Here is a 22294-nt window from a genome sequence, read left to right as displayed (position 1 = left end):
TCCTCATATGGAGGGTGGCACAGGAGCAGTTTAGGCAAGCCAGGTCCCCTCTCGATTGTGAAGACTTGACTTTCTGTCTTCTGGTGCTGGACCTGCCGCTCTGTGATCTTGCAGTTCTGGCAAAAAGTGTGGAATGAGAGGTATCACCTGACCAGGAGGGGCCTGGGATTCAAACATGGGCCTTCCACCCAGCCTGAGACCCAGCAAGGTCCTATAACGTGGACCCCCAAGAAAACAGGCTTCAGGGCTTCCTCTTCGCTCCTTCAAACAAATGTTCCCTTTGGAACTGTGAAGCCGGCTACTTCCATACTCACGTCTATGTTAGCATTCAAAGGGTCCGTGCCAGGAACCCATGGGAGAACATGGCACACGTCTGGCAGAACTACAGACACTCATCAGTGGACATTAGGTGTTCAGGAAGTGTTTCTATGTTTGCTACTCTGTAACTGAAAAACAAATCAACTCAGGAAATCAAATATTTTATTGCTTTACTTAACGATGTTCCAAATCAGTCTCCCCGCCCCCAGTCTGCTGTAAGCAAGTCTCTACGAGGAGCTCTAGGGCTCATCCTTGCCCTCTGTCAGTCTGGTCCTTGGGGGGCTGGAGGTGGGCGGAGCAGGGTCTGGGTAGCAGGATTGAGAAACACCGACCCCCTGTCCATCCCTTTCACTCTGTGAGTAATATGTCACGGCCACAGGCAGTGGGGAATAACTAGACTGAAGAAAGCACAGAGAGGAGGAGAAAAAGGCAGAAAACGAAGGGAGAGAAAGGAATAAAGGAGGAGACACAGGTGCTGCAGAAGACTAAACTCTCACTGTGGTAACCAGAGATTCCAAACCACTAATTCAGCCACGTGGTTTCAAGAGTTCAAGAAAATTATGGGAGTAATGGGATGAACTATGTAACATTAGTACAGGTAATACCTGCTGGGAAATTGGGCCAGGAGTTTCCAGAGCTAAAAGCACATTTGAGAATATCTACTTATATTTGTTTTTATCTCATCATGATTCAGTTTTTGTCCTGTGTATGTTTTATGATCTAGCAATACAGTAGTATGTGTGTATAATTTATAAATAAATAAATATACCTATATTGAGGAATGTATGCTCAAATATTTTCTATTGATGGGGTACATGGTCAAAAGAGCCTGGAGACCACCTAACTAGAACAATGACAAAAACCACGAAAGACTCCACCATCCTACGTATCAAGGCCTGGGGCCTCACCAGGGGCCTTGGCCAGGGTGGCTTAATGCAGAAGGATGACTGTTACTATCTAAACACCCAACTAGCATCTAAGGAAGCTGTATCATAGTGGGCCTGCCCTATGCAGCCGTGGCCCCTGAAAGGCAAGTGGGATTGGAACGCAGCCCGTGACCTGCTCATCAAGCCATGTGCCCAGAGAGCGGCACATCTTTCCCCAGGCAGGGGAGACTTTTACTCTCATAATGGTGTTGTATGGATTGCCAAGAGCTCTGCTTTTTTTAAATTTGAATCTAATTTTCTAATTGCTTTTGCTTTCATGAATCCAGTTTACTGCTTGTTTTGTCTTTGCCTAATACTAATTTTGAGTTTGCAGCCCTGGAGAGTGTGCAGAATGGGTGGCAGAATGGGGTCCTGGCTTCAGTAGGTGCAGCCCTTCAAAACACAGCCCACCACGGCGAGAAATCAAAAGCTGAATATCATTTTTGGCCCCTGTGTCTCAGAGACACCCGGAGGCCATCTGACTAGGTGAAATGTCCCACACAGGAAACAAAGAACCAGCTCCTCAGTCCAGCCTCTGTTGGGGTCAGCCTGTTGCCTGGGTCCTGGGATGTGGCCTGCAGCAGAGTCTCCATTGGACACAGCTATTCAGCCATGGGAGGTGCCACTTCACTCGGCCTGAGACCACAGTGGGATAATGCAATCCCTTTGAATACAGCCCCGGGGCTCGGAGATGTCCACACAAGTCCCTGCTCATGCTTATCCTCCTGCAAACTCCACTGATTTATCTACTGGGAAATGTGATGTTTTCCCCCCCAAAATGTCCTCTCCTTCTTAGGGAGGAATATCGCTTCCTGGACATCAGCTAGCAGCGAGAAAGGGAGCATTGCTAGGTCTCTGCAGGCTGTCTCTGTGGTGCTCCTGGGACGCTCAAGCATCGGTCTTGGGCTCCTTCATCGATTTGACAAATTCCTTGACGTCCTCTTCCAAGGCCTTGTTCCTCCTCTCCACATCCTCCCGGGAGCGCTCCACGTTGCGGAGGCTGATTTCCAAGGCTGCAGACTTCTTCTTCTCCTTCTCCAGTTCTTCACTGAGCCTCACCACCTTAGCCCACACATCGTAATTTTCCTTTTCAAGGCTACGAGGAAGGAAAGAAAAGAATGAAAGGATGGGGTGTGACCTCTAGACTTTCTCTTCAGCCTTGCCCTCAACCCCCTCTGTCCACTTAACCTTCCACATCCCAAGACCCATCTCCAACCTGTACTTCCTAGTTATGTCCCACCCCCGACAGGAGGACTTCCCAGTAAACCTGAATTCCCAGAGCCTGTCCCCATTTTTGTCATTTGTCACCCATACCATGACATCTCTTGTGTTGTTTTTCATGCCATTTTGCGTTTTGTATCTCCCACCACACAATAAAGTCTTTGAATGAAGAGACCACCTCTAATATTTACAGTCCCACAGCGCCTTGCATCTGTCCTGCTCAGTTGCAAGGTTGACTGACTGCTGAACCCCATCCAGATTCCAGATTCTCGGCACCTGTGTGCACACGCATGCTTTCTCATCCTGCTTCATTGCAGAGCACGGACCAGAGCCTTCTCTTATGAAGGCTCCTGGGGACCGAGATTTGGAGAATCTGGGGGAGCTGCCCCTTGGGAATAACTGTCCTGCCAGTCCCACCCTTGCTTCTGAATCCCACTCCAAGTGAAGGATCTGTTGGATTCCTGAATTTGCAGGATTTTCACTGTTACTGGCCAAAACCTTAGTCTAGCCTCAGGTGCCCATTTCTCTCCCTCCAGGCTGTGCCGAATTAACCCTTGGGAATGAGAGTACATATGACATTTTTGAGCCAAAGGAGGGAATTTCAGGCCGATGAGGAGACTATGATTGGAAAGTGGCTTCAGAATTTCTTTCTGTGAGATGCAGCTTCCCTGCTACCCAATGGCCTGCTCATTTTTATACGGAGACTTGAGCTCCTGTTTGAGCCCATCTCTGGCTTCTATCTTCAAGGGCCTTGGTCCATTTTGCAGGCAATGGCCTCTCTTCAGAGCTTTGCTTGCCCCTGCCTGTTTCTTCTTAAAGCCAAATTAGTCTCATTCCTCTGGAATTCCACCCATTACAAATTTAGTTTTCTTCTCTGAGGTTTCCATATCTTTCTTGTTTTGGGGGGGAAACCTCAAAAGAGACACCATGCTAGATCTTGACCACTGACTTCAGTGGAGAGGTAGAACCTGAGTGGGTTTGGGAGGTTGGCTGACCCGAGTTCGAATCCCAGCCCCACCAATGACGAGCTGTGCAATCTTTTTATACTTCCTAAACTCCCATTTCTTCTGTAAAATGGGGGTATTACCTATTTCACGGGATAACTGAGGGGATTATATGAGAAGGTGTGTCTGAAGCATGAAGCTTAGAGCAGGCACTGTAGAATGTTAATTCTCCTTCCTCTCCCGAGGATGGAATGGGAGGCTCCCCTGACAGTGGATTCAGAAGACTCTGTTCCCTTCAGGAGGAGCGGCCACCTCAAGGGCAGCTAGTTCTTCCCCACCCTGTCAAAGACCCCCGTGCTAGAAACTGGGGCTCAGTGTCTGCTCTGGGGCTGCCTTGGTCACTGCCAAGATGTCGCCCAAGTCTCAGAGTCTATAAACAGCTGATTTCAGGTTTTTAGACAAGAAGTTACGTGTTGTTCTAGATGGGCGGCCCTCTGCAGGGAACAAAGGATCAGGCTAACCAAAGTCTTTCTTTCATGTACCTGAGTCTCTAGGGACTGAAAAGTACCCGTCGTTTGAAAACCCCACTAGGTTCACATTTTACTAACTTTTGATTAGTGTGACTTCAGGCAAATCTGGATTGAGGTTTCTTCTCAGGAAAAATCAGTGGTGTGAAAAAGATTTCAAGGAAGTAGTTTATCTACTCAAGTGAGCAAATCATGTCCGAGCATCTTAGAGATTTGTGTGAAATGGTGGCAATGGCCATGTCACTGGCCTCGCTTCCGTTCACCCCTGCAGTCGGAGATCGTGGAGAGTTAGTGATCCTGACCCAGTGAAGCCTCAGTCAGGTCAGGGGTGCCCAGAAGCTCTGCCTCACTTAGGCTTTCAGGTGGCTGACCAGGCCCTCTGCATTCTCTGCCCTCTCCCCTCAGTCATTCCCCTGCTGCCACCAACCACCGCTCCTCCTCTGCATGAACACGCCAGACCCCTCCCCTCCCATAGCCTCTGCACTTCGGTTCTCTCTGCCTTGCCTGCTCTCCCCCAAACCCACCCCAACCCCTCCCACGTGGACCTCACTAGTTCCCTCCCCTCCTTCAGGCCTTTGCTCGAGTGTCACCTTCTCAGTGAGGCCTTCCTCAACCACCCTATGTAACACTGGAACCCCCTTCCTGAGCTCCCCAACCCCCTGCCCTGCTTTATTTCTCTCCCTAGCATTTTCCATCATCTAACATAGCATATGTTTAAATTATCTGTTTGTATTCTCTGTCTGTCTCCACTAGAAGGAAAGCTCTATAAGCAAAAGGGCTTTTGTGTGTTTTGTTCAGTGCTATTCTCTAACAGCTGAGATGGTGCCTGGCACATAGTAGATGCTCAATAAATGTTTGAGAGTTGATGAATGACATTAATATGAAAATTTTTAAAATTTCTCTTAATTCATTAAGACATGTTGATGCTTAAACAACCACTGTTTGGAAACAGTTGATTAAACTACTTAAGCTACATATTTAACTTTTCATGAATGTAAGGTAAAGCTTAGAGTTTTCACTAATTTAGTCATCTCCTCAATGCCTTTGCCCTGTTCCTCATTAGGCCCAACTGCTGTAGATAGCGTCTTCTGTAACTGAAGTTTTATAATGTCACTTCTCTGGCAGAGAAGAACAATCCCTATTGCTTTCAAGATGGAAGGCGAGTGGCTGCCCAGGGCCCTCTTACTTTTGACTTACTTTTCAATCTGTTCCTCATACATTTGCTTCTGTGTTTCTATTTCCTTTCGCAGCTTCTGGACCATCCTCTGCAAAGATTCAAGTTCCTCTTCTCCAGAGTTATTTCTCCCAGGCCCGGTTTCAGAGTTTAGGCTGGCAAGAGCATCACTCTTGGAGTCACAGGCCTGGGATGATAGTGTACCGGCTTCATCCCCAGGGGACCCCAGCTGCGTGGGGACGTTATCGTAGGTGGAAGTCCGCTGGGAGTCGAGAAACTGTGGCACACCTTGAGACATCGTTCTCCTGTGCCCGTCCCCTGCCTTCCCCTCCGAAGAAGACCAGAACTCATTTTTAAAGATCTCTACTTTGCAGCTGTTGGCAACTTGCAAAGCTGATGTCAAGAAGCATTTCCGGTTAGGGAGCGTCTGAGTCCTTTTCCGTGACTGCAGCTTCCAATCTCCTGGCTTTTCCCTGGATGCTTTGTCTTCTAGACACCCATCACTTGGCCGTTGTCCAGTGGGGCTGGTTGCATCTGAGTCGCTGGCCTAGAAGAAAGTGACCACGGATGTTACATGGGTTTTTCCCACACGTGTCACGTTCCCAAGATAAGGATTAGAGACTTGAAAGAAAGTATCTCCTGGCCACACACCTATGAAACTCAATTAGAAGACAATCTCCTAATTTGTCACATTAGTTGATTATCTGTGTGGCATTTTTCCAAAAGGATATTATACTTGAAGGAACTCATGCTCTAGAGGTAAACTGCTGACTAAAATCAATGGTTTGCTTGTGGTAAGGGGCCCTAAACTAGGATTCTTCTATAACCTTAGAATGGGGGGGAGGGGAGCTTTTCTAACTATGACCCAAATACAGAAGCTATATAAGAATAATTTGATAAATTCAACCCACACGTGTTTCCATGACCCACAAAATTAAAAATAAAACAAAGAAACCACTACATGCTAAATCAAAGAAGAAATGACAAACTGACAAACATATTTGCAATGTATATCACAGACAACAGGCTACTCTCCGTAATGCATAAAGTTCATAAAAATTGAGAAGAAAAAGACTAATATAAATATGGGCAAAGAGCAAGATCAGAGATTTCATGGAGGAAAAATGCAACATAAAAAAAATGTTTGAACACTCTTATAACAGGAAAAACTCAAACTGAAATTAAAATTACTGAAATATTAGTTCTCATCTAACAGATGGGCAATCCTCCAAAATCTGACAACACACCCTGCTGGCGAAACTATAGGGAAATAGGTTATTTCATGCATTGCTGGTGGAAGTGCAAAATGGCACAACCACTGTTTAACAATTTTAATCAAAATTACCCATTACAAATCTATTTACCCTCTGACTCAGCAATCATACTTCTGGGAATTTATCCCAGAAATACATTTGCCTGAGCACAAAATGAAGTATGGTCAAGGTTATTCATTGCCTCCTTGCTTGTAGTACAAAGGAGTAAAAGAAACCTGTTCATCTATAGAGGTTGGCTGAGTAGATCACGGTACATGCACAGGATGGAACATCATACATCTGCCAGAAACTTGAGGTTGTATGAGGTACTGACTATGTACTGACATGGAAAGGTCTCCAGGGTATCTGTTAAACAGAAAAATTCAAGATACACAGTAGTGTGTGTGTGTGTGTGTGTGTGGAGAGGGAGAGAGTGAGCATGTTATGCTTTGTGTAAAAAGGGAGGTAAGTAACAATTTACACTCATATCTGCTTATATTTGCATAAAGGAACACTGGAAGGATAAAAAAGAAACTGATAAAGGCAGGGAAAGATAAGGTGGGTGAAGACAGCAGAGGGAGCAGGAGTTCTAAACATATCTCTTTTGTTTTGACTTTCTTGAGTGATGCTATATATTTTTAGATTAAATTAAAAAGATTGAGCCCTAAAATGAGAGAATCAGGTCTCAAGCTGTCTGTCTGATGCTTCTAGCTCATCACCTGCTTTGGCAACCCCACCTGGAATCAGAAGGACCTGGGCCCTGAGGTGCAAACTAGATCTAAGTCCCACTCTCTACCATTCTACTGCTGTCATCTTGGGACAGCTGGTCAACCTCCCTGAGCCTCAGCACCTCATCTATAAAATGTGGATGATAAATTCTGCCCTACAAAGTAACGGTGAGGACTCCAGATGTGATCTATTTAAGGTTCCCAGCACACTGCCTGTCCATTGCTGCCCATACTGTTACAATAAATACAGAAACCTGTCAAATGAGTGCAACCCTGGCTACTCTCAAAGACGTCTGGGATGATTTCATTATATGACGTATAAACATTTCTAAATATTAATTTATTTTAGAGTATTAGTAAATGCACTGTGTCCAGACAGGCCTCACCCAAGAAAAATCACAACTACCACCATCTTTTTTCCAATACATTCTTAATCAACCTCAGGATTAACAGTAGGCAACTGACATTACCCGGCAAACTGGAAATTTTACATTCATTCCTTGACCACACATAAAGAATTAAGCTGCTATATAAAGTTCACACGTTCTTTTAAAAAATATTTGCCTCTATAAATACGTTAAAATATTTGAGCTTTGTAAATTATTGGCCTAAATAGTCTAAATTTCAGAGTCTGCAGAGTTTTTTGACATTGTGAACGTGAGCCCCAACCCTTCAGTACAAATGAGGGGGTTGACATTGCTGAGACAGCTTATCAGGGAATGAGAAATATTACACAAACACATCACATATTCTGAGAAAGGAATCACGTTTCATGGCTTAGCAGGAAACCGTTCTCTCTGGACTTTCACCCGGAATTTTCAACAACTCTCACTAGAACATTAACACTGCGATATGTAGTTTCCCCATCGAAATTCCCTGGACTGAGTTTAAAAGGGTTTAGAGTGGGCTTTAGTGAGGACTCCCATTGCTTAGTCATTGGGGGATGGGCATACATGTCACCAATCCCACCTCCAGGATACCAACTAGAAACTAGATTTTGAAAGAGGCCAGGCTTTCAAGACTCATTCAAATGGGTCTATATCAGCTGTGCCCACTGCCACAGCATCACCCAGGACTCCCTAAATCGCCACTCCAGAGCAGCTCTTACATGGAATGACCTGGACGGAAGGAAGAGTCGGATGGAAGGAGGAAGGCTCTCTGCACCTTACCATGTTACTGACGCTGTCTGTCCTAGAAATTGGAGGGTCCTCAGTGGCATCCCAGCCCACAGAGCTTCGCGCCACTGGAGGTTTCTTGGGGTCATTTTGGGGGGCAGAGGGTGACAAGGGTGCATCCTTGGATTTGGGAAAGAGGATTTCATGGTCTCTGATCATCATGGTCATCACTCTTTGGATTTGAGGAGTCCCTGAAAGAAAGAAGAAAGAGATTTGTAGTGCTGGACTACGGGGAAGAGGGCAGGTGGTCCTCAAGGTTCTCCACCCGTGAGATGTCTGTCTCTAAACTTGACTCTAAAACCACATGGCCCCAAAGGACCTCATTTGCTCCTCACAGGATCCTTCTTAATTGCTTGGGGTGGGAGATTGTGGTGAATGGGATGGGATAGAAGAAGAATATGGCAGTGGGGTGAAAGAGGGTTATTTTCGGCCTACAGTTCTCTGGATCAGTCTTTGATCAGGTTATAGGCAATACGACAGGAAAGAAAATGAATACATCTTTCTCTCTTGATGTGACCCTCAATATGACATCTGATTTCTTATTGCATGCATAGAGGATGAATACCAGGCATACTGCCTCCCCCAAACCATGGCAGACATCAGTACTCCGTGTCAGGACTCTTGTTCACTGAACCAAGACACTACCTCAGAAGTCTTTTCAGCACAGCCTTACAAGTAACCTCTTTGGGAGTTGTCTTATAAAATCACACTTGTTTGCTCTCTCTGGCTAAGGATGTTTAAAAGTACTAAAAGACTAAGAAACACTAACTAACTGTTCTCGTGCTAGCCTATCATACTGTGTGATGATTGGTAAATCTTTAACGTCTCTGCTCTGCTGTGACCTGGAAAATGAACATAATTCCTGCCTGCTTATTTCACCGGGCTATTTTACAACTCAGACAAGATGATCAACGGAAAATGCTTGGCAAATTGCAGAGCAATTTGGTAGCAATGTCACTGTCTTTACTTCCTCTGCCCCTACATTCACCACAGGACCAGCGTACCTCTCATGATCACAGCAGGGTCTTCGACCTTCGACCTGATGAGATTCACACCAATCACAGTAGCCAGATTGTCCACACTCATCTTGTTAACGCCACAGTTCAGCTGGATTTCATGGAGAAACCTGTGGGCAACCAGGAAATCCCAGAGTAGGAAATAGGAAGTTGCCACAAGGAAGCACTTCCAGGTACCCACAGGATCCCAGAGGTGGGTCTCAACTCTTTACTTCTGGTCCCAGGAATGGGACCAGTCTGCTCTGACTACAAGGATTTAGCTTCCCCCTGAAAGAGTCAAGATCAAGGAAGAAGAGACACACGCAACCCAGCTGCTGATGGTGGCACTGGGGCCAGGGGTGGGTGAGGAGTCACATCAGCAGGAGGCAGGGTCCAGCTCAGGGAGCTAAGAGGAGACAAGAGGACTAAAATGGGTGTTTGACTATCCCTGGTCCTGACTTTACAGGCTTCTCTCCCAGGCTCTCAGCACCTATCCCAGCGGAGTCTCCAGAGAAGAAAACTTCATCATGGGAAGATCTCAGAAATGGGAATTCATGGTGCCTCCCTGCTCTCATCCTCAGGTTACAACAGCAAGCGTCTCAAATTCGCAGCAAGTGCTCAAAAACTAACACTGAATTTTTGCTGTAATCCTACCTATTTGAGGAATGAAGCTCTCAGATTCACTATTTTAAAAACCTGAAAAGATCAGAAAAAACACTTCTAAATATTGTCTCTCAAAACCATTTTTAAGTGGATCGGCTGAAGCAACATAAAATTCCAAATACAGAGAAATTATCAAATAAGTGGCAGGGGAGGGGTGTCCAAATAAGGAAACATTATGGAATATTACGGAGTCATGTATAATCCTACTTTGTGACATAGGAGAATGCTCACAATACAACATTTAGCCAAAAGAAGCAGGATACAAGCATATATGTATATATATTTTATTAAAAAATATATTTCTAATTTGGTATAAAAATTGTTTCCCTATATTTATATTGATGCATGTGATCATCTATCACAGAGACAAAAACATTCAGAAGGAAACACACTCAAATATTAACAGTGACTTTTTCTGGGTGAGGGGATTTGGGGAAATTTTCATTTATTTACAGTATTTCATATTCTCCTAGTTTCCATATCAAGCATGTAACTCTTTGATCATCTGGAAACTACAAAAAATTATATTAAAAAAATAAAAGTAGGGCTTCCCTGGTGACACAGTGGTTAAGAATCCGCCTACCAATGCAGGGCACACAGGTTTGAGTCCTGGTCCGGGAAGATCCCACATGCTGCAGAGCAACTAAGCCCGTGCACCACAACTACTGAGCCTGTGCTCTAGAGCCCACGAGCCACAACTACTGAAGCCCATGCGCCTAGAGCCTGTGCTCCACAGCAAGAGAAGCCACAGTAATGAGAAGCCCGCGTACCGCAACTAGAGAAAGCCCACGTACAGCAACAAAGACCTAAAGCAGCCAAAAATAAATAAATTAAATAAATAAATTAAAAAAAATAAAGATAACTTTCAACTACGTCTGACATGGAGATCCAGGCTCCCAACTCAGCCAGATCTGGGTCAATCCACATGCTATGTGTTGCCACAGAGACAGCACATAGCAGGTCCGTCCTCAGAAAGGGAATTAAGAAAGGTGGCCTGGGATGAATGTCTCTGGGGTGCTAAGTTATGGTCCAGAGACAGGAAGATGGGAGATAATTGTAGAAATATTATAAGGATTCTGGGTTCTAATGCCTGTCGAGGACTCTGGGCAGCACTGGGGCAGGCTTGAAGAAGGAAGCATGCTTCTTTTTTATGCTGATTAGTTTTCCGGGATCCTTTCAATTGTCTTGGGGACACAGGAAACTACCTCAGTGCTATGTGAATAGAGTTGACCTCCCAGAGGTTTGGAACAGAATCTCTTAAGTTCACAGAGTTACTCTTTCCTCCTCTAACTGGGGAATTCATTCTGTGTGGCTGAAAATTATGGAACTGATACCAGGTGCCTCTTACCTGCAGATGTAGCTCAGGAGGCTATAGTTGTCTCGAGGAAGGATGGAGAGCTGCTTCATCAACTCCTGCTGAGCCTGGGAAAAGATTTTTAATGCCAGTAGAAGAGCCTGCTCACTTGCCAGCAATGGGACCCTGGAGCATAACTGGTGTATCTCTGCAGAAGCAACACTTTGGCAGTCACTCCTGTTCCCATAGTTTGTGTGTGTGTGTGTGTGTGTGTGTGTGTGTGTGTGTGTGTGTGTGTGTGTGTGTGTTTTAACATCTTTATTGGAGTATAATTGCTTTACAATGGTGTGTTAGTTTCTGCTGTATAACAAAGTGAATCAGCTATACATATACATATATCCTCATATCTCTTCCCTCTTGCGTCTCCCTCCCTCCCACCCTCCCTATCCCACCCTTCGAGTGGGTCACAAAGCACCGGGCTGATCTCTCTGTGCTATGCAGCTGCTTCCCACTAGCTATATACCTAACGTTTGGTAGTGTATATATGTCTACGCCACTTTCTCACTTCGTCCCAGCTTACCCTTCCCCCTCCCTGTGTCCTCAAGTCCATTCTCTATGTCTGCGTCTTTATTCCTGTCCTGCCCCTAGGTTCTTCAGAGCCAATTTTTGTTTATTTTTTTTTAGATCCCATATATATGTGATAGCATACGGTATTTGTTTTTCTCTTTCTGACTTACTTCACTCTGTATGACAGTCTCTAGGTCCATCCACCTCACTACAAATAACTCAATTTCGTTTCTTTTTATGGCTGAGTAATATTCCATTGTATATATGTGCCACATCTTCTTCATCCATTCATCTGTCAGTGGACACTTAGGTTGCTTCCATGTCCTGGCATGTCTGCAGTCACCATCTACAACATCATGAGTGTAGAAGTGCACCAGTGCACATGAGACACACAGGCTAAACTCAAACCTGAGCAGCTCCTCCAGGAGAAAATGCACCCTATGGCGTGTTGGCCTGCACGCAGTGACTGGCTGCAGCCCCACTGGATCTAGAATGCCTGCTTCATACTGATTCCCTCCTCTTCAGTTTAGTCAAGTAAATTCTTTGCAAAGGTTGCTTTAGACTCACGCCTCCCAGTGATTGCCTCTGCCACGTTTTCACCCATGAGAGAGGCTGTGATCCTTCACCCTGTCCAGATCTGTGTTACCATGGATTAGAAACTCTCAAATATGTTGAGATCGAGAAAAGTTGGGAGAAGCAGATCTAAATCAAGGAAGTTCAGGGGTGGGAGTCTGCTTGTCAGAACTGCATCCATGGACCTCCTTTCCTTTCCCTGAAGCTGTGGGGCAAGACATCACCTGAAGCATTCATCTTTTTAGCCAACTTTTAAACCTTATTCCATAAAATTGTATTACTTTTGCAAAGGTGAGCTGATATGCCTGTATAAATTAAGACTTTCCATATCCTATTTTAACCCCCCCAAAATTCATAAATCATACACAAAATATCCTAAAATCAGATCATGCAACCTAATTTTTGTGTTGGGAAATAGCTACAAAGGCTATAGTGTATTAGTTGCATCCTTATTGTGCTCTTTCTTTCCTCATGCTAAAATATAAAACCACCTTTTTTCTTGTACCAGGATCTACTTAATTTGTGAGTCTCCTCCCTCTGAATCAGGATGGAAGTTCTCACAGCTGTATTTTCTTCCAGGGCTAGGGCACTATCTCTTCAATGATTTTATATATATATATACATATATATATATATATATATATATATATATATATATATATACCCACACACATATGTGTGTGTATGTATAAATATATATATACTTTTTCTGGGAGCATACTATATAATAAATTCTGAAGTAGAGCAGAGACTAAACATCCCCTTGAATCAATCATTTTAAAATGTCACTCACTTGTGACACATATCCCACGGTCTCCAAAACAATCCTGATATTATGAAATGTATCTAAGTTTGTGCTGTCTAATACAACAGCAACTTGACACATGTGACTATTATAAAATAAAATAAAATTAGAAATTTGGTTCCTCAGTTGTGCTAGCCACATTTCAAGTGCCTAGTGGCCACGTATAACTAGTGGTTACTACACTGGACAGCGCAGTTAGGTAATAGTTCCATCATTGTAGAAAGTTCTCTTGGGCTAAGTAAATAAACTGAGTCTCACAGAAGATGCATCATTTGCTAAATGGCAAAATCAAAGTGAAATTCATTGCAAGTTTTTCTGTGCAACACTTTGCCAGAGAGAACTTTTAACATAGCAGTGCTAAACACTAACCTCCCCAAAATGGGCAGTTAGACCCCTTTATTAGCTGTGTAACAAATGCATTCATGGGCCATTTAGTTTTGCAAATCTTGGTTAAAAACCATAATGGTTTTATTGTTGTCAGTCAGGTTTTCTTTTGCTGGTTGGCTAGCTTGTTGTCAGTCAGATTTCCTTTTACTGGTTGGTTAGTTTGTTTAACATGTTGACTATAAGGGCTTTAAGGAAACAATTTACATAAGGATCAAAATTCCTGCTGATGAGGAGCTGCGTGATGCTGCAGATGAGGACTGCAGACCCTACAGGCAGCTGCAGCTGAAAGGAACCAAGAAAAGCTCTGTCCTTCCTCTCCCTGGCACATGTGTTTCTTGTATACCCATGTGTGACACGCATGGTCATCACAGATCTAGAACATTTGGACCTCTCACCTGCCCTCCAGGTGGGTCAGTTTGTCTTTTTGTCCCAGCGGGTCTTAGCAAGGCCATATTGCTTGAAACTCTTCTCAGAAGCATCCTCATTCTCTTACTAATTTTAGAGTGACTTGGGGGTATTTAATGATAGTCCAGTAATTTGTTGGAGTGCAACATCCCATAAAGGCTGTCACCATGATTGGATTCATTGCACTTTTGTTGCTGAGAGCTCCAGTTTGACAAAGTATCTCACCAAAAGTTATGGGGTTCACCCATGACCCACTGTTGCTTGCCTACCAGAATAGTGTTCAGTAACCCTCACCTTCTGAAGCAGGACAACTAACTCTATTGAGATACAAACCTTTCCCTCATCTGCATTCATGAGCTGCCCACAGAGCAGGAAACCCTCATACTGGCTCCAGGGGACTACTGGCTCTGGGAGGTCTCGGAGGTAGAGCTTCAGCAGGGAGGCTACCGTGTGCACATCTGTATCTCTGGAAAAAAACAAACAATGTTTTTTGAAAACAAAACTCCAGAACTCTCCTCACCTCCCCCTTGGTGATCCACTGAATAAGATCCCAGCTTCCAAAAAGAAATTTTGCAGAGGAGTAGAGTCTGATAAAGATGTATCTGACCAAAATATTTTTGCAACTCCCCCTTCTGGAATAATAACCCCCAAGACCTTTTCCTTTATCTCTCTACCTAACTGCCTCAAAGATAAGTTTAAGGTCTACTCTTCCAATAAGCCTGTTAAACTATTCTAGTCTTCATTGCTTTCTTCTTTCTCCAAGTCACTTAGTACAATTGAGCATTCTCTACTTAGTCTCTAGTGTTTCATGTGGTAACTCCTTATAGCTATGACCCATTGATCTCTTTAGTCTATCAGAGAGCTTAAAGTAGGTCTGGGATTCATTCACATATTCACACAATCATTTATTCAACCAATGTGTTGAGAGAGCCTACTAGGTGCAAGACACTATGTCAGGCACTGGGGTTTCAGCACTGAACCTGAGGGACACACAGGATCTCTGTCCTCATGGAGTGACAGAGCTATGCAGACTCAAATGTTACCAAGTCATATACATGTTACCAGCCAAGCCTGGCCCATCACCTTTATTTGTACAGCCTGTGAGCTAAGAATGGATCTAACATTTTCAAATGGTTGGGGAAAAAACTCAAAAGGAGAATATTTCATGGCATGTGAAAATCATGTGAAATTTGAATTTCAGCATCCATAAGTAAAGTGTTATAGGAACATAGCCATGCTCATGCATTTTTGTATTGTCTTTGGCTGAATTCTGGTATAAGAACAGAGTTAAGTAGCTGCAGCAGAGACTGTCTGGTCTGCAAAGCCTAAATATTTCATATGTGGCCCTTTAAGAAAAGTCTGCTGATCCCTGGTTTATGGAGCTATTGTGTTTATTCCACAGCTCTATAAGAGAACATGAGTCTGAATATACCATATACTTGAAACTCATTAGTGAAAAATATTTATTTCATATCAAGAAAAACTGGTCATGCACCCCAATGTTCATAGCAACACTATTTACAATAGCGAAGACATGGAAGCAACCCAAATGCCCATCGACAGATGAATGGATAAAGAAGATGTGGTATGTATACACAGTGGAATATTACTCAGCCATAAAAAAGAGTGAAATAATGCCATTTGCAGCAACATGGATAGACCTAGAGATTATCATACTAAGTAAAGTAAGTCAGACAGAGAAAGACAACTATCATACAATATCACTTATATGTGGAATCTTAAAAAAATTTGATACAAATGAACTTATTAACAAAACAGAAATAGACTCACAGACATAGAAAACAAACATGGTTACCAAGGAGGAAAGAGGGGGTGGAGGGATAAATGGGAATTTAGGATTAACAGATGCACAATACTATATATAAAATAGCTAAACAACAAAGACCTACTGTATAGCACAGGGAACAATAGTCAATATCTTGTAATAGCCTACAATGGAAAAAAATCTGAAAAGGAATACATATATATATATATTATATATATATACACACACACACACATATTTATATAAATTAATCACTTTGCTATACACCTGAAACTTTGTAAATCAACTATACTTCAATAAAAAAAGAAAGAAAGAAAAAGAAAAACTGGTATCTGTAAGAGACACTCCCAGTAGTATTTTGAAAAGCTGTGATGGGGCAAGAGGTCCAGCTGATCTGAGTGGCTCTTGGGCTTCAGCAATGGGGACATAGAAGCGGCTGGGCTGGGTGGGATCACATCCTGCAGGAGAGCCGGGAGGGGTGGAGTTGGGCAGGAGAAGAAGGCAGGCATCTGAGGCCTCAGAAACCAGAACATCAAGGCTTGACTGTGGAGCTCTCTATCTTGATGTTTCATGTAAATGTTTTCTTTTTGGTTTTTGACAGCCAGTGGTTGGAACTGTCTTCTGGAAAGGTTCCCCACTTTGCAGCCTGTGAACTCTGCCTCCAAAGGAGAACTTGAGCTGGCACAGAGCCCTGCCTCTGCTCCACTGCTGCCCTCAGGAAATCGGGGGTGGAGACCATTCACTTAAGGTGGGGATTCTGGAAAAGCCTTCCCTGCTGAGTCACTGCCTAAAAATACCTTGGCAAAGCCCTCTCGTCAAAATGCAGGAGAAGTTCCCCAGAAAATGGCAGGACAGCAGCCAGCTGACACTTTGCAGGAGCAGCATTCTCCTAAGTCCTAAAATCTCCTTTGTCCCAAATCATCTGCATCACAGTCCACCCAGTGGGCTTCATCAGCGTCCAGGGTCTCAGGTTCGATTGAAGTCTCTTCCTCACCCCACATCCTCTAATCCTACTCGGCAAGTGTCCCAGGAATCCCTCTAGGCCTCACTCCCTGTCCTTTCCCAGAAGGCCACGGTCTTTTGCTAGGACTCTGCCAGCCCCTTTCTGGCCTCCTGGCTCCTTGACTCCATTCTCCAATGCACTGTCCATCACTGGCACAGCCCCCGACACTCAAAACATACCCACAGAACAAATATGGAAAACCAAGAATTGGAAATGAGAAAAACAGTATAGATGATACATCAAGAACCAGAAACTTTTGAAGAGAAACAGCAATAAAAAAAGACAAACTCTACAGATAGTTCAATCAGGAGAAACTAATAGCCAACATGAGAAAAGAGAAAGGGGTTGTAACCACACATATAGGATTGATACTTCAAAATTATCATCAGAAAACACAGTTAGCCATCTAAATCATCCTAGAATATTGCAAACCACAGAAAACTTCCCAATTCATTTTGCCAGGGGAAGATGATGCTGCTTGGTCTGGGGCTAAGTCCTCAGGCTTGTTTATTGTCTCAGCGTAAGTGTCATTTTGGGGGGGGCATTCTAAATCCAGCAGACCATGTCAAAAGCCTCCTGTTGAAATGAAAAATGATGAAAAAATGGAATGAAATGAAAAATAGATGGTATTCATACCATCTGTTTTTCATTTTTTGGCATTTAACACAATGGAAATTCTACAGTTATGTCTTTACCTTTTTGGTTTAATGTTTGTGCCCCCATTGTAGCAGAGCTGGATCAGATGTCATGCTTATAATCTAAGTTTCCAGCATGATTTTTCCTGAGTCTGCTTTTCCTCCAACCTAATTGAACATCCCTATATGAGGTTATATGAACTTATGAGATCAATGCCTGACCCATCAGAGATTAGCCAGGGCCTCTCAGGTGGTCCGCTACTCTTCCCTTGTAGCACTGACCTTATAATGTGGCATGTATGTCATTTTCTCACAGAAATATAGGTACGGGAAGTGTATTGTGTATTGGCAGTATCCATCCCAGTAGATGGATATCCATCCCATACTGTTTATATGTTTAATGAGCACCAAATACATCCGGTAGAATCTACCTAGTAAGAGCGCCTTTGTTTTTCTTCATTCTAGCGAGGTAATTTCGGGGATCTCTGGTGGAACTGCCTACATGACCCGTGTAGAGGATCTAGGTGAGCACCCACACGGGTCACGTGGACACGAGAGTCATCCCTGGGAGGACTCCAAAGTGCCACAGGCCACCCTTCTTATTACTGGATGTGTAAACTCTTTCCCTCAGTTCTAGAGGGTGGAGCTATCATGACAAGGTGTGGTAACTCTCTTCCCTCCAGCCCCAAATATTTCACAGAATCAAAGACTCCAGGTCTACCACCCAGGCTGACTTTACAGATGCAGAAGCTCAAGGCTTGGGCAGGTGCTCGGCAATCCCCACCATCACCTCTAGTCCTCCTGGCTGACTGTTCTCATTGCCTTCGCAACAACCCACCTGTATTTTTTGATCAACATAAAGCTAGTTAAAACCATAAAAAGAAAAGTGAATATAAAGGTAGTGAACTTGATTGAATAGGTGCCTGATAATGAAATGTGATTTATGGTCCTGCTGAAAGCTCTGTAAATTTGATGCCCCTAACCTGCTCTAGTTCCAGTAACATCTTCACCTGTTGCTTTCCTGATACAATACAGCACCTTGATAAATTAACCTATTGCATGCCAAGGGCAGCAAAGACAGACATATGGTGATCCAAACTAAGACAGTGGCTTTGAGAATGGAGAGAAGCAGACGGGTCTCGGCGATGCTTCCGAGGGAGGGTGGGCATCGTTGGTGACTGGAGTGGGAGCTGAGGGAGAGGGAGGGTGAGACGTTCCACACAGCATCACACTTAGCTGTTCACGATTTTCCCAGAATCAGCCCGAGTCCTCTATCGTAAATAAGCTCTTGGGGGGATTTCAGCCTTTGGAAACTGGAAGAGTTCAGGCCCGTCTCAATGAATCCTGTTTTATGGGCTGCCGATTTGGAAACAAGAGTGGTTCCTTCTTGCCAGCAGGACAAGCGCGTGCAGGCAACTGGGGCAAATATTGCACAACAGACAGAAAGTATACAATGTCGGGTGGCGGTCGTACCTGCTGAGCAGGGCAGAGAAGGAAACCTTGGCAGGGTGGCTGCAGCAGCAGGGGCGGGAGGGGGATGGTGGAAGAAATGTCATTGCGTCTGGAATGCCCCAAACAGGACTGGGCAACCTCCACAGAGGAGATTGGGAGAACGCCAAGATGTCGGTATGCACCCCCTCCCAAAGGGTTCAGAACCAAGTTCAGAGTTGCACGGAACTGTGGTCGCCCAAGTTAACAAGAAGTCCTGGCTCTGGCCGTTTCTGGAAAGCTGAGGAAGACCATGGAGCCCTTGGATATGGACATGGTGTCTTATCCACCACCCAGAGTCGGTACAGGCAGCTCAGCAATTCTCCACCCCTCACCCACTCCGAAGTGCGTGCCTAGAGCTAAGTCCCATCTTGCTCCGTTGGTCCACCCTTCCCCTCCCACCATATCCTAAACACCTCTTGACCGCCCTGCAAGGCCCCAGTTCTAGTTCCATCATCTCTCACCTAAATGATCAGAATGTTCCTCTAACTGTGTTCCAGGCTCCCAAATTCTGAGTTGCGAGCAAAACAAAAGGTTCTTTCTGTTGCAAACCAGGGCTTTTGGAAGCATCTGTCCGAGTCCCATAGCTCAACTGGTAGAAAGAGGTCCTCTCGGCCGAGCAGGGCACAGGAGAGGCGAGGCGAGGACGGCATACCTGTCAAAGGAGGGCCGCTCCCCTGCGTCGAAAGCATCTCTCAGCTGCTTCACCAGGTTGTCCTGCCCAGGCAGTCGGAAGATGCCCTCTTCGTTCAGGCCGTGCTCCAGGATGAACTCGGCACACTTCTCCACCAGGATGGGCACCAGGTGGGGGCCGAATTTCTGCTCATAGGCCACGGTCTCATCCAAGCGCTGGCCGAACACCGCTGGGAAGAGAGAAAAGCAGAGCCTGCCCGTCACTCTGACTTCCCTTGGAGGAACTGATAGGTCAAAGTGCTTTGTCTAGGTCTTGATTGTCTAAACAAAACACAGAAGACAAATCACACAGAATATTTCCTGGGGCTATAAACTGGGGGAGGTCCACTTGAGGCAGTCTGTCAGTCTTTTTCTGTTTGTCCACATTTATCATATTTAAAATAACAACTCGCTTTTAATGAGTGCTTGTTTTGTGCTAGGAATCATGCTGAATGTGTACACCTTTTCTCATTTAATCTGGACAGGAATCCCATGAGATGTTGATATCATTGTGCCCGCCTTCCGATGAAAGATACTGAGCCTTAGAGGCGCTAATGAACTTGCCGAGGTCAGGGGCCAGCACACAGGACCGTCAGAATTCAAGCCCAGGTAGTAAACTCAAGAGAAGCAATTGAATTCTGCTTGTGTCATGCAGCTTTAAGGCATAATAGTCTATCATGCGGATGTCTCATACCGTATTAAACCATTGCGGCATTTTAAATAATTTACGTTGTTTACCGGGCTCTACTATTATGAGCATGGCCACAGCGAACATGGCCACCCCCCCAGCAGAGTTCCTGGAATGTATATAGTGCAATGTATAATTCCCAATTAATTGATTAATTAACATTTGGATGGATGAACCTAGGCTCTTCCTTCTTTTGGACTATTTCCTTAGGGCATTCTACATTCCCACATGTAGAATTCCTAGTTTAAGTGGTTTGAACATTTTAATGACTACAGTATGCAAATTGCTTTCTAAAAATATTTTTCCAAATTACACTGCCTTCAGTGTAATTCCCTCCCTCCCTCCCTCCCTCCCTTCAGCATGTGTGGACCATCTCCACTGAGCCCTGTCAGCACTTGGCTCTATAATTTCCCCACCCCAGCAGTGTAACAAGGTTTGTTTATAAATCAGGACACTGGTTGGCTGGGCCCCATAGGGCCCCAGGGCCCCATGCCTTTGTGTCCTGGAGATTCAGAAGACAGTCATGGTTTCAGCTCTGTCCTGCCTGGTTTTCTCTCTGGCATAATTAGGGCTCTGTTACACTGACCACTCCAGTCGCTAGGACACTGTTTCCAAAGCCCTTTGGTTTCCCCCATGATTCTCTCTGGTTGGTCCCCTTTATCCAGTCTCTAATTAACGCGGATGCCACGTGTAAAGAGCTGCAGCGATCTCTCTGGAATCCACCGTGTCCTCCCCACTTCCCGCTGCCCTAGGCCAGGCTGGACTCCTCTCTCACTTCCCCCTGCTGTGGTCTCCTCTCCTGTAATTGTTCAAAACCCTCCTGCTATTTAAACAAATGGTCTACCTGAGCACGTTTGTCCTTGTTTTTAATAGTCACCCACTTCTTCCCCAATTGCCACAGCAGCGATTTTCAAATTCCCCCTTCAAAGCTCCAGGGGTTCCTCAGAGGCCCCTCAGATGCTGAGAGGTGAGAGCATTTCGGAGGAGCTGAGCACGTGGGCCTCCCTCCTCCCTCCTCCCAACCTGACCTGCTGGGTTGTTGTCTGTTTTACTTTCAGCATTCCAGTGAGACTGTTTGCTTAAATATTTCTGTGGCTAAAATTTGAAAACCAGGTTGGCATTTGTACTGGCTCCTACCTACCTTTCTGCCTGATCTGACACCTCAACCTGATGATCTCAAAGCCCACAGTGCTCTCTAGTCCTCATGCCCTTGCTGAGGCAGTCTGTTTCTCTCTCCCTTCCCTGTCTACTAAGATTCTATATGTTCCTTGGCCTGACTCAGTATCACCACCTCTGCCAAGTTTTCCCTGACCCAGCCCGAGGGGCTCCATTGCCACTCTGTGCACCTGTATCCCTTCTGTAATACCCCAATCCCTTTTCCACTGTGCTATTGTCATTTGTAAGTACTGTGCCCTCTGCAAGACTGTAGGCTTCCTGAGGCCGGGAGTATGGGGAGGGGTCTCTTGTTATTATCTTGTTTAGCATGGGGCCTGGGCTCCGTAGACAGTCAACCAGTTTTGCTGAATTACTTAATGAATGATGTCATCTTTAAGCAAGTGCTTTCCGTGATTCATGACAATTTGGGCATTTCTATAGTTTAAACAATAGTAGGGACCCCATCAGTAAATGAATCCAGCTTCACACTAACATCTACTGAGTGCCCTGCATGTGTTAACAGCAGGTCACGTGAAATGGGTTATACAGAAAAGGAGGGACTGTAAGATGTGGTTCTCACTTTCAATTAGCTTACTACCAAGTTATGAAAATGAAAGGACTCCATGCAAAATAATGAGAAACAGTTAGAGGATGTGAGGAACTATACAGCCTTAGGTTTCTGCTTTCACCAAACTGGAAGGAAATGATTAAAATGATCTGACTCAAAACACAGACGAGGAGACATTTGTAAAATTCCCTTTGAGGGGTCCAGGGAGGGCACCCCAAAGGGAGAAGCAGATGTGTTTCAGAGCAGTTGAAACTTGGGCTCAAGGAGCCCATTGGATGCCCATGGAGAAGGATACCGTCATGGAGACGTCAGAGCTATCAAACATGATCTCCAACTCTGAGGTC

At 44.7% G+C, this 22294-nt stretch overlaps 1 protein-coding gene across 1 annotated transcript in view; it reads right to left on the bottom strand.

Annotated features, from left to right (window-relative positions):
• Positions 1-472: 472 nt before the first annotated feature.
• ARHGAP25 (Rho GTPase activating protein 25) overlaps positions 473-22294 on the bottom strand; it is a 45264-nt gene continuing 23442 nt past the window's right edge. Inside the window, exons 4-10 of the mRNA XM_082672837.1 lie at positions 19523-19730; positions 14289-14421; positions 11273-11346; positions 9271-9392; positions 8261-8457; positions 5134-5657; positions 473-2340 (exon numbers count right to left, since the gene is read on the bottom strand). Coding sequence (XP_082528963.1) covers positions 2133-2340; positions 5134-5657; positions 8261-8457; positions 9271-9392; positions 11273-11346; positions 14289-14421; positions 19523-19730 — 1466 coding nt within the window. The 3' untranslated portion in view covers positions 473-2132. The remainder of the gene's footprint in view (positions 2341-5133; positions 5658-8260; positions 8458-9270; positions 9393-11272; positions 11347-14288; positions 14422-19522; positions 19731-22294) is intronic.

The sequence above is a fragment of the Grampus griseus genome (genome assembly GCF_964374135.1).
Source record: "Grampus griseus genome assembly, chromosome: 15".
Taxonomy (NCBI): Eukaryota; Metazoa; Chordata; class Mammalia; order Artiodactyla; family Delphinidae; genus Grampus; species Grampus griseus.
The sequence above is the reverse complement of the archived record's forward strand: the minus strand, read 5'-3'. Positions and strand labels throughout refer to the sequence as shown.